This window comes from Rosa chinensis, chromosome 5, assembly GCF_002994745.2.
Source record: "Rosa chinensis cultivar Old Blush chromosome 5, RchiOBHm-V2, whole genome shotgun sequence".
NCBI classification, from domain to species: Eukaryota; Viridiplantae; Streptophyta; class Magnoliopsida; order Rosales; family Rosaceae; genus Rosa; species Rosa chinensis.
In genome coordinates, this window is record NC_037092.1 from 41,269,356 (window position 1) to 41,282,743 (window position 13,388).

Consider the following 13,388-nt stretch of genomic DNA (forward strand, 5'->3'; position numbering starts at 1 on the left):
AAGTGAAATCTTTTCACCAATGAACAATGTATTCGATCTTTTGGAGTTTTTAAATAACTTATTTATATTGGACCAACTTGATTTGTTTTGGTAAGTTATTGATATGCTCATGAGTAATTTTACGATTTAGTATATCAACGTTCAAAATGACTTGTTTTTTATGTTGAGCTAGCTCAATGTTACGTTTATGCTAGCTCAATGTTACGTTTATGCTAGCTCAGCTTGTTTCTTTTATTGGTTGGGATGAGAATAAAGGTGTTGTAAACATCACAAGATGTACTGCTATTACAACATCAAAATGAGAAATATTATGCAAAAATCATGTAAAGTAAAACTGATACCATGTTCATCCTTTTGTCCCATATATATGAACAACATAGATAATCAATCTATAATTACAACTTTATTCTAGCTAGAATATATAACTTTAGTATTGTAGCTAGACCAATGGCTTAACTAGGGAGAATATGTACAACATTACAACGCAACTTTCTAATATATTATACCTTTCCATGGCTGAAATAAAAGACTTGAACAAAATGTTGAAGACGACATATCAGACACAAGAGGGTATTGCAGAAATGCATATAAAGCAACAGGGACAATTGCAAAAGAAAATGTAAGATCTGGAACCCATCTTGATCCATATTGACAAGACAAATAGAAGGCAGTGCTAAAAGCCATCATCATAGATGCTATGGAGATGAAGAGGCAAGTGAGTCCAACCATCAACTTCAAGGGCAAGGACATGAGGAAATCATTTTCTGCATACCGTGAGGTAAGGATGAACAAGAACATCAGCATTGCAGTTGAAGAGGAAAAAAGTGCCACTCCGTCGGCTATGGTAAAGTATAAAAACGCTTTTTCTTTTAAAAAGTTTGGCTTTCCAGTATGATCATCTGTTCCACCTGGTATACTAAAAGCAGCTGAAAACACAACAGTTGCAATAATAGTCGCAACAAGCAAGCATGAAGTTGCAGTGTCCTTCATCCATTTTTCTCCTTGATGCATTAACGTCTTATGCTCTTTAGTAAATATTTCTTGAGGTGTTTTTCCTTTCTTGTTTTCCATCTCTATATATTGAGGTTGCACAATCTTCTTTACTTCCTGCCATTTCAATGATATATAATTAAAGAAGTAACAAAAGCATTCAATCAAGTAAAGTAATTAATATGGATATAAAATTTGAAATGAATTCATTGGAATTTTCTTCTGTGCATGCATGTATGGTACATATGTAATTTTTCCTTTGAGTAACCAAATAATTATTAATTAGAACGTACATCAAAATGAAATGTCAATTAAGGATACAAGGAGAAGAAGTACCTCAAACCATACTAATTCTCGCTGCATTTGAAGAGCTACACCCGACACTAGATTCAGTTGGTTTTGAGGTGCTGCTTTTGCAGCCATATGCACTATATTATTACCCTGATCATCCTCATAAGTCACTATGACATCCTTGATTGACCCTATCTCATGCACTAGATTGAAAATACTTGCATGACGATGTAGAACTGCGACATGGATTATGGTTCGATTTTTTTTATCAGTTTCCCATACTAACTCAGGATATGAGTTTATAAGCGCTGCTAGGAACTCATAATTCCCTAATTCTGTTGCATCAAATAATAAATTTGAGGGATATTTGATCAACCTCATCACATCATCATGCTCATCTTTCAAAATTTCTTCCCAAAGGCGTTGGACTAGCTGAAGTGCTTCATCAACATGATTTAAATTTCTTTTCAATGCAAACTTAAAACCTGGGAGGGCTTGAGATGAAAAGTTTGAAGAACATAAGCAATAGGGTTAATAATGATAAGGATAAACATTAATTTTCAAAGACTTCACTCACATGATTTAATGAGTCTACCCCACATTCCTGGACTATGGGTTCCAAATACTGAAGGCCTTCGAGCCAAGATATGCAAGGCTGTTTTATTTTTCGGCCTATCAGTACGTGCCTTGGCTAATGTTGTATCAGTATCCAGCAACTGTAAGGCTAAATCTGCATATTTTACACAGGAAGTTAAGAATGCAAACGTAAACGAGTACACATCTGTTCATTCATTGTTTTAAATCTTACCATAATGTTCCAATGCATGTATAATTTCTTTAATTACAATATGTTCATTCATTATTTTCTCTTGACCTGATTAAATATAAAATAAGAAAACAAAAGGACGATTTGTTTAGTATACCTACCATACAAACCATTGTTGATGCACGAAAAGAACAAATTTTCGAGGTCGGTTTTCTCCAACATCTTTTTACTTTTAGGGTATAGGTACCATGCCATTTGTGACTGTCCTAACACAGCAGCCATATACGGTGGTGCCATTTTTTGACCTCCTCGAACTGTCAGCAAAGAATCATTATGATTTATCAAAATTTGGACAATCTCTACAGATCCTGCCGCGGCAGCAATGCATAGTGCAGTGTTTCCATTTATGTCTTGGAGTGCCAAGTGTTCTTTGTCCATAATTTCTACCAGTTTCTCCACAAAGTGAATATGTCTTGCTCCTGCTGCAATATGAAGGACAGTGTCCCATCCCCTTGATATGCTAGCACTCAAAAGTGTCCAATCCTTTTCCAAGATTTGTTCAGCAGCTTCCCAGTCACCTTTTAGTGCATACTTATAGAGAGGCACACATATCTTAAGGTATAGCTCTCCTGTGTAGTTTCATTAAGTAGGCTAAGACACTTATATAAAATATTAACTGACATGTTGGATATAGAGTGGTCGAGATATGTTGCAGTACGTTAACTTAGCAAGTATTATGAATTTCAAACAGTCCAAGCAATTCACTGCCGGGTACAACTACATGGATCTACCACTTTATACTGTATTGATAAATTTGCTTTACCAATTATGTCAGTATGAATGAAAACTAAATTAGAGATGATACATACTATTTTTGTGTTCTAGTAGATGAAGTGAAGGTGTCTTAGGTCTAGGTAAATCTGCCGAAATATCGATGGTGGTGGTTAATTGGATCCCAGCAGGTGGTACATGTTGTTCTTGTGAGATAGACATGGTTTTAGATTGAAAATTGAACACACTGTATAAACATACCGGCGTGGGCACCTGCAAACAAATTATTTATAGTGAGTTTTGATAGGAACAATTAGCTAACATTCATATTTTTGTCTTTATTCAAAAGTCAGGAAGAAAAACAAGTGATCAGATAGTATAAAATAAGGGATTATATATTTTTGAGGGTCACTGGAAATTATTGTTGTTCTTGTTTTTGCTTTTTTATTTCCTTTAACAAGTAAAATCCAAAAGGAATATATAGCTCTGTTGCTTTTAAAATTTAAGGCTTTTTTACTATTTTTCACTAGTATAGGACTTAATTCAACAATTTCAACCATTGAAGAATGTGTCTACTAAAAATCACCCATATCCATAATCATTTGGTTATTGAAAATTGAGTAAACAAATGTAATCTATTAGATAAAATTAAAATGAATATTGTTCTAATCAAATGGTCAGACTTTTTTGATTTGGCTATTTTTTTTTTTTTTTTGTAGAAGTCATGTGTGTATGTATTTAGAGAATGAATGGCATAGATTATTGAAATTTATGTTAAACATAAAAACATCTTCACATTTCAAGTTTAAGGAGGTCCTATATATATATATATATAGGAAAATACTTCAATATATTAATGTACCGATACATCAAGCAGACTAGGTTCAATACATAGGTAGACTAGCTTGGTACAAGAGTAGACTAACTTCATGCATGTCTACCCATGTACTGAGCTAGTCTACCTGTGTATTGAACCTGGTCTACTTAATGTATCGGTATATTAATGTATTGTAGACGATCCAATATATATATAGAGCTCTTGACCATTTACCCAATTTGGGCCCAACAAATGTCCACTTACTCCACTAAAAGATTTGCGTGCCCACTTACCCTATTTAAATGTAAAAAGACAAGTTTACCCTCCAAATAATTAAAAAGTCATTAGAGACTTTGCGGACTTGGGTCACCGAACGCCGGAATACGATCGTCAGAATCCGGTCACCCGCCAGAGATTACCTGAGTTCCCTAAAGAGGTCATCAGAGATCTTATAGATCACCAGAGAGGTCGCTAGAGACTTTTATTCCCTAATAAAACGCAATAATTTTTATTGGGGGCAATAAAGTTTATTAGATTTTATTGGCGTTTATTAGATATTATTGAGGAGCAATAAAACCAGACACAGGACTTCGATTACCTGTCACCGAAGATCCTCAAAGAGGTCGTCGAATATCTTGTAGGTTACCGGAGAGGTCGCCGAGGACGTTTATTATCCCCCAATAAAAGTTTGTTTGGGGAGCAATAAAAGTTTATCAGGTATTATTAGAGGGCAATAAAACTGGACGCTAAACTCCGATTACAGATTGGTGGACTCTGATCACCAGCCACCAGTTGCTGGAGGTCCCTAGAAAGGTCGCCAGAGATCTTATAGATCACTGGAGAGGTAGTCGGAGACTTTATTGCTCCCTAATAAAACCCAATAAATTTTTATTGGTGGTATTGGTTTTTATTAGGGGGCCAATCTAAGTTTATTGAGTATTATTGGGGGGGGGTGGAAATAAAACAGAACATCGAACTTCGGTCACTGGTCTGGAGGTTGACGGAGGTCCCTAAAGAGGTCGCCGATGACTTTTATTACACCCCCTAATAAAACATAATAAATTTTTATTGAGAGGGTAATAAAGTTTGTTGGGTATTATTGAGGGGCAATAAAACCAAAAGTTGGTCACGGATCGTTGGACTCCGATCTCTGATCATTGGAATCCAGAGGCCTGTCATGACTTATCTCTCTCTCTCTAAGAGCGAGGGCAAATTTGTCCCAAAAATAAATAAGAAATAATAAAAATATTTAATTGGGTATTAGGGCAAAAAAAATATGTAATTTATTATGTAAGTGGGCAATTTCATAAGATGTGTGGGTAAGTGGGATTAGTGTAGCTGAAATTTAGGTAAGTAGACATTTTTCTATTTATATATATATATATATATATATACATGCCCGATCACAGACGGACGTCCGCACTATCGCTATAGTGCCGACATCGACGCAGCAGCAGCTTTCAGGCCACGACAGCGGAGTGAGGCTTGCCTGACGGAGGCCGGAGGAATCCCAGATGGCTTTTGGGCAGCGATCGAGGTCGGAGGAGGTTGAGGTTGCAGGTTTATGGGTAGCGACCTCACCTACAACTGCAGGTTCTGGGCAGAACTGCAAACCGGCCCCAACGACTCCACCTGACTGCAAACTGGCTTCGCAGACCCCTGACCTCCGTCCGGCAAGCCACGCCGCGCCATCGACACTTGATCGAGACCGGAGGAGCGACGTCTACACTTTTTCTGGATTGCGGACGTCCGCTCTCGAACTGCTCCATATATATATATATATATATATATATATATATAGAGAGAGAGAGAGAGAGAGAGAGAGAGAGAGAGAGAGAGAGAGTGGAAAACATGTACGTATGATTAAATTGACTAGACTACAAGGGAAGGATCACCAAAGAGTTAAAAACATGCAGATCATGCATTCAGCTTATATGGAAACTAAACATAGCATTAAAATTGCATGATCGGTCGTATAATTTTAATCTTTTTAAAAATAAAATAAAAAATTGCATGAATAAAAACTATGGCAGGCATTAAATTTGAAGGTTATATAAATAAATAAATAAATATATATATATATATATATATATATATAACCAAAAACAAATAAATTTGAAGGTAATATAATTTCCTTTCCCCTCCCCAGAAAAGGAATCTTCCTTTAGATGTAAGAAATCGCTATAGAAAATTTGAAACTATTTTGGATAAGAAACAGCTTGTCTGTAATCAAAATAAATCAGAGGGAGGGAGGGAGGGAGAGAGAGCGCGCTATGGATGCAAAGATTGCTTACAGATCGATATGAAATGGTGCTAAAGCAGCAAGTAATACTCTCCTAGCCTTTTCCTTAGTCAGTAAAAATCTGTCTGAAAGCGCATATATATAGGGGTCTGAAAGTAGTCGTCGATCAATGTACAAAGCACTGCAGGAAATTTACAATTTAAGTATATGGAGCTCGCTATCATAAAGCCAGTAAGACCAAATGACCAATCTCTCACAGATTATAGCTTTTAAGCCTATAAGCTAGTCTGTAAACTAGTGCATCGTGGAAAGACTTTAAAACACAAATGGACCACTGGATGATCTACGGACAAACAAGGGAGAAGGAGATATAGTATCAATCTCACCAGTGAAATGAACTAGTGGCAGGTGAGGAACGACGTATCACTAAGCTCCAAGTATGTGGATTAATAAAACCCCATTGTCCATGGAAAAAGTCCATGGATGGCTTGACTAATTGTGTGAATAATATCAGGGGGAGGAGCCCGCCACTACAACAGCGCAGGATAAACTAATCATCGTCACCGGCCAAGAAAGAGAACCTCGACGACCAAGTTTATTATTGAAGTCTCCCACTAATAATTTCGGAAGGAAATTGGTAGGAAATTTCCTTTTCCCGATCAATTTGGGGCCCTGGTATAGTTTTATAAACACTGCACTTAAAAGAATAAAATTAATAGAAAAACCAAATTATATTTAACTGTTTGTAGTCTGCTTCAATGATATATCACTTTTAATTTTTAATTTTGAAGATCCACTAAAACTAAGGAAAACTTTCGAAAAGAATTTCATGTTTAACTAATTTTAACGAGTAATATTTGTACATGGAGAGACAATCCCAGGGTCAATGACAATATATAGCAAATTTCATGCATTAATTGAAGCTTTTTTCTTCTACTTGAACTCAGCTGGGCATATTCTTACTACCACGAACATCTTCCTTCTAGCTAATTAACCACCTACTCCATGTCAGACTCCAGAAGATTCAAAAGATTATTAGCATATTGAAATAGATTGATTCCAAAGTCCAAACAATAAATAAAAAATTCGAGGAGGAACTGATATCCAACATGTATACTGATCTCGATAGGATACTAGCTATAGAAGACAATCTATTGTAAGTATTACTTAATAATTAGTTAGTTAAATTTTGTAATGATACGTATGCCCACAATGCCCATCTACCCAAAGATCGATGAAGTTGGGTTAGCACGCTTGAAATCATGGGTATAGCTAGAGATGGTCGAGGTGTGTCAATTGACTCCTCTTATATTTCAGTTATTTGATGTTTCTAGTTTCACATAATTTGTGAAGTCTTTGTGATCTCTCTACTTTTTTTTTTTTTTTTTTGAATAAAGGGTGGTGCGGTTGCCCTCAAAACTTGATTAATGAAACTGTCGAATACAAGAGGGGGACATTGAGCCAAAACCTCTGATTACAATACGCAACTAGAGAACATCCTGAAATACTATTATGAGTCTCTACTAAACAAATGTATTCAACAAAGCACCAACTAGCAAAGAGCGCTCTACGGGCGACTCTATTTTCTTTGACACAGGTCACACAGCGGTGACACAACGGAAAGATAACTCGATCTGCAACTCAATTATAGCATAGCATAATTTCCATACGCACAGCTTTCCCATCATGTTGCCACGGGAAAATATATCCAGTGACACTAAGTTTCACCCTGCCACTATGAGGCAGCGACCATTTGACCAAGCATGGAACTTGCCGCCTCTCTACTTTTTTTAAAATTTTGTGACTTTTCATTATTTTTTGTTTACTTTTTAGTAAGGGAAAATTTTAAGAACAGTACATGAAATATTGGCAATTCCGAAGCTCAGTACATCAAGTTTCAAAGAATTAAGATCGGTACATGAAGTTGCAATTTTGACACATTTTTAGTACATGACGTCAATAACACCGTTAAGCCTATGCAATTATACAATTTTTGAAGGGTAATTTTGGGTTTTCATATATATATATATATATATATATATCTCTCTCTCTCTCTCTCTCTCTCTCTCTCTCTGTTTTTAACAGATTGAAGAAATCAGAAAGCCAGAGAGAACCACCACCGCTTCTGCAATGCCGCTCCTTCACCGGCCTCCAGCTATCCTGAGACGACGTACGATCTTTACGCCTCCATCTCCAGTCTGATGCCCATATTCAAAGCTTACAATCTCCTCGGCTACGTCAACTGCTCCATCACGCCGCCGGAGAACCAACGACAGCGATCAACCCTGGCTACGAGACCTGGATGGCACACGAGGCCAAATTTAAGCCTCCCGAGACGTCAGAAACTTGGTCAGAAAGTCGTCTTCTTTCTCCTCATCTTCTTCTTATGTGGCCAAGACTCGATTAAAGTTGGGAGCTTCAGATGTGATTCCACCTTTGGTGACTATGCTGGTGTCTCCTAACCCAGATGCTCACCAAGCTTCTCTTTTAGCTTTTCTTAATCTCGCTGTTCGCTATGACCGGTATACTTTCTTCATCTTTTCCCCTTTTTTTTGTGTGGAGATCTCTATGTGTTTTATTCACTCATAGAGCTATTTGAGACTAGTTTATGCTAATTTGGATGATAGATTTTGTTGGGTTTGTTATGATTTTGTTGCTAAAAGTGAAAGATTGAAGCTTTTGGTGCTTCTGGGATTGTGTTTTTGCAATGAGGCAGGGCATACTGCTTTGGTCCGTCCTCACAAAATGGATTTCACATACCAGGGCATACAGAATCAATAATCGAAGCCTCAATTGTAGGACTTTATGTCAATTTATAGTAATAATTTTCTTTTTTTCTGGTGTCTATCGATTTAGTACTTTGAACGGGGTAATGGATTTGGGTTTTATCTGTTTTTAATATATATATATATATATATATATATATGTATGTATGTATATACATATACATACAGTCCGGCTACGGTGCGGACGTCCGTACCATGCAGATGGTACGGATATCCCATTTTCCCCCACTTTCCGATCACATTTTCACATCTTAACCGTTCAGTTTTTAGGTCCTAATGTATAGATCACCTCTGCAAAATTTCAGCCAATTTGGTGATCATCAAGGCATTCAAAACTGCAAATTATAACAATGTACACAAACGGTTCAGGTTCGACAGATTCGGTTCGTTTGTGTAAATTGCAGTTTTGGATGCCTTAGCGATCACCAAATTGGCTGAAATTTTGTATAGATGATCTATACATTAGAAACTAAAAACTGAACTGTTAAGATCAAAATATGTGATCGAAAAGTGGCTAAAAACCGGAAATCCGTACCGAAATTTCGGTGTGGACGTCTGCACCTGAGAAAAATCCTATATATATATATAAGGCTTGAAGAGACGGATTTGCCCCTCAACGTTTGATGAAAAGCACCCTAAATAACGGAAAGAGTAACGTCATACACCGATTTTGGGTCGAAATTGCAATTTCATTTACCGATCTTAATTCTTTGAAACCTGATGTACCGAACTTTGGAATGGCTAATATTTCATGTACTGTTCTTAAAATTTAACCTTTTAGTAAACTATCCAAGTTATAAATTTAAGCAACAAACATACGAACAAATAATAAAACACTACACCATAGATTCTCATCTATAGCGTTTCAAAAACGCTATGGTAGGATTCAATAGCGTTTTAGTAAACGCTATGTCTGCCGGAGCTATAATAGGTACAGGGTCAGTCATAGCATTTTCGGAAACGCTATAATACATTTCCTATTGATAGCGTTTTTGAAGCGCTATTGTCTGACATATAGTAGCGTTTGAAAAATGCTATAGGCGAGTTAACAATAGCATTTTCTAAGCGTTGTTGTTTGGCCTATCATAGCGTTTAACAAATGCTATTGTCTTGGTTTCCATAGCATTTCTCAGGTGCTATCAATTGACCTCTTTTTGTGATAATAAACACTATTGTTCAGTTTTCAGTAGCACTTACCAGTGCTATCAAATGACATTACATACTTGTTTCATAGCATTTAAGAAACGTTGTCACTGTCTGGACATTATTTTTATCGCTAGCTAGTACAAAATTTTATATAAAGCGTGAAGATGATACAAAAATGTCAATCGTCTCATCAATATTCAAACTTCATATATGAATTTCAAATACAATTCAATAAAATTGTCTCAAAAGCTAGTAGCCGATCAGTTTATTGAGGAAAAGATAAACAAGTAACTACAATATCTCGATCAAAAAATACTTGTGTGCAGCTCCTAGCATTTATGACCGCATCAGTCCATTACTAGCTTGTCCAATTTAACCTTCATAGATAGCTCTCTTAGCATCTCTGAACTGTCATAAAATAAGAAATCAAATGCAAAGGCAATCAAATAAGTAATCAATCTTCATTAACTCAGATTCCTACAACTTACTGAGAACCGAGAAGAGAAATTTTGTCAATGTTAACAAATTATTTGGGAAGAAATATAAACACAGGAGTTTAAATGCATACCGGAGCTCCAAAAGATAACCACTTTGTCTGCTGGCCATGATATTAACTTGTGCTATCAATAAACAGTATTCTTGTAGTGCAGCCAACAAGGTTTTTTTCCCCTCAATATTAAGGATACAAACTTGCTAGAATTAACCCAGCAGCAATGTTCTTGGCCATTCTTTTGATTGTCCACATGAACTTTAGCATACTGGTTGATAACATGCTAATTTCTTGAACACTGTACAAACAAGTACCATTGATTAACCAACTACAGAGAAATTAAATGAGGACAATTACTAGCACAATATTAAGAAGCTATAATGACAAAGTGACTGACCACAATACTTTACTAATGCAGACATGCAATGGTTGTCCACATAGGTCTGTTAGACCTCTTATAGCCATTAAAACTGCTAATTAAATTTTGCAGCAATTGCAACTAATAAGAAACTTTGAAAGAATAATTGCTGAATATTAGATTCTTGAACAGGTAATGAGGCATAACAAATACAAGTTATTGCCCACTACATTGTTGAATTAAACACGACCCACAATTGAATTGAATTGACAAGCCAAAATCAAACATGCTTTATTAAAGCTTCAAAGTTTCTACGTCAAATAGAGAAAGTGGCATCTAAACAAGGAGAAAATATATATCAACAACAAATTTGATTACCTTGAAAGAACCATTCACTTTTCGACTCCTTGACTGTTCCACCTCTTGAGCTGCCCTCTAGCTTCAAGTTCACAGTTCATTGTCTCCATGCATTAGGCCTAATATATATATATATATATATATATATATATATATATATATATATATATATGACAATAATGTAACTAATGGCCAAAGTCTCATCTCTCACTACCTATCTTATTTTGTGCACTTTCCCTTTTTTAATTACGACAAAGAAAACAGAACCAAAGCCAAAGTTGTTATAAGCAGCAGACCATAAGAATTTATACTTCAACTAATTACAATGTCAATTATGCCAGTAGTCCAGTACTCATTCTATGATTCCCTTGGGTGCTTAGTCATTCAATGAAAGGTCATGAATAACAATGCCACTACTTAATTAATCTATCAAGGCAGAAAGTATAAGAAACTTTGAAGAATTCTTACTATCTGTCATTAGTGCTAAACCAACTATAAAAAAGAAAAAAGAAAAAAGAAAAATAATAAAAAAGCGTAACAATAACAAATCATGTAAAGAAATCAACTTACTTAGATCAACACAAATAATTCTCTCCTGCAATTAGGAACCGTGGATTGCAGAGTTGTGAGAACCTTGTCAAATTTGCCTACCCTTCTCCTAAAGCGTCTCCATCATGTAATTAAACACTATAATCTCATAAGCTACTCCATCTAAGGAGGCAAATCAAAATAGTTGCACGAACAGATAAAGATAAAGAAAGAGAAAAAAGAAAAAACAAGCAAATTAATAGCAGATACTAGCTAGACTACTACCTTACCTCATCAAGTATGAATCTCTCAAGGCAAGTATGGTTAGTAACCTCAGTATCTTTCTCCTACAAACATCAAAAGATGCAAATGAGCTGAATAGCTAGAAATATTCACCTAAAAATTGATACTCTCTTGAAAATTGTATTTACAGGACGCCAATCCACTTAACCTGTATTCCCTATCAGAAGTCCACTTGATCTGTGTTTCTTTTTCATTTGAAAGCTCAAGGAATTTGAGCATGTAATTCTGAACCCAAACTCTTTGCTACAGTGATCCCATCCTTTGTCACTTTAGGAGATCTAAAGCTTTGCTCCAGAGTCCAAATCAACATTGCGTCCCTAAAAATCAAACATCAACAACCACCATAACAAGCCAAGCCTTCACAACTGTCAATTACTCTGATGGAATTGAAGTAAGACCATTGAAACTAACTTTATTCTCCACTTCAATTGCAAGAAGTACCAAATTGAAGAAACAAAAAGAAGTAAAAAAAAAAAAAAAGAGATAACATACAAATCTTAGATTCAATGTGACATTCCTAAAATTACAAGAGCACTTCATATCATTGTTTTCTCCCTTTATATTAATGATACAAATTCTGCTAGAATTAACCCACAAACAATGGTTTTTGGCTTTCTTTTGATTGTCGACATAAAACTCAGCACAGTAGTTGATAACATGCTAATTTCTTGAACATTAGGCCTCATTGTAAATTCATAGCAAGTAGAAAACCAGATTCCAATTACGTATTGAGACAGGTAAATTGAATAGTGCTGATTTACCAACATTTGGTCTTCTAACAATTGCAACTCTTGGAAGATGGTTTGGACCTGCAAATGAAAATTACATGGTTTAGAGACTATGAATCTTCTCTATTTCTCCTTCATTTCATTGAAAACAGACCCCAAGTTATGGTGTTTTGTAAAATAACAGTCCAATTGCATTGTAGAAACCAACAATATCTATCTTCCAAAAACAGAACCAAAGTATACAGAAGTGATGATGATGATGATGATATATATATATATATGTATGCAAGTTGTATATATGTATTAGCTAATAACAGTAATGCCAATATTTCAGTATTTACAGCACTAAAATAAAATCTGAGGAAGATACCATTATTTGTTTACTTACAGTCTGAACTGGAGTTTTAATTATAGTTTCCCCCCTCCTATGCTTTCAGTCGATTTCCTCTTGATCAGTTTTCTCATCTCTGAAAACCATAAATAGACAACAAAATGATGCAACATACTTAGTTCTACCACACACATAATTTAATTACTTGACATACCCAACAGAAGAGGTAATGAAAAGCACATAATTTCTTTGAAATTTTGGACAAAACTTGGGGTGGATTTTAATGTGCAAAAAAGATTAATCCTGATTTCACAATAGCAGTGGCCTACAGTACTTAAATAGCTGCAGCAAGATTCTAAAGAACTACCAAAATGATAACAGAGACTCACTGTAGGACTAAACCATTAGATTGCCAGCTCCAACATAGAAATAGAATAAACCACAAAGGAATAAGAGTAGAAACAACGTTGCGATTTTTTAACCT

The 13,388-nt window shown here is 35.6% G+C and overlaps 1 protein-coding gene across 4 annotated transcripts; it reads right to left on the minus strand.

The window, feature by feature from the left end:
- Positions 1-324: 324 nt before the first annotated feature.
- On the minus strand, positions 325-6,448 carry LOC112165310 (ankyrin repeat-containing protein At5g02620). Of its 4 annotated transcripts, none has more exons than XM_024301806.2 (6): positions 6,264-6,448; positions 2,917-3,091; positions 2,209-2,676; positions 1,859-2,011; positions 1,327-1,775; positions 325-1,107 (listed from the first exon to the last, which is right to left on the minus strand). In XM_024301806.2, exons 2-6 carry the CDS (start codon positions 3,038-3,040, stop codon positions 493-495), a joined length of 1,809 nt encoding a protein of 602 aa, XP_024157574.1. In that variant the 5' UTR covers positions 3,041-3,091; positions 6,264-6,448; the 3' UTR covers positions 325-492. The 4 variants fall into 4 exon arrangements, with proteins under 4 accessions (XP_024157574.1, XP_024157575.1, XP_024157576.1 ...); XM_024301807.2 differs by lacking the exon at positions 6,264-6,448 and adding an exon at positions 5,930-6,247 and having other exon boundaries at positions 1,327-1,766; XM_024301808.2 differs by lacking the exon at positions 6,264-6,448 and adding an exon at positions 5,930-6,246 and having other exon boundaries at positions 3,080-3,091.
- Between the last annotated feature and the right edge of the window lie 6,940 nt (positions 6,449-13,388).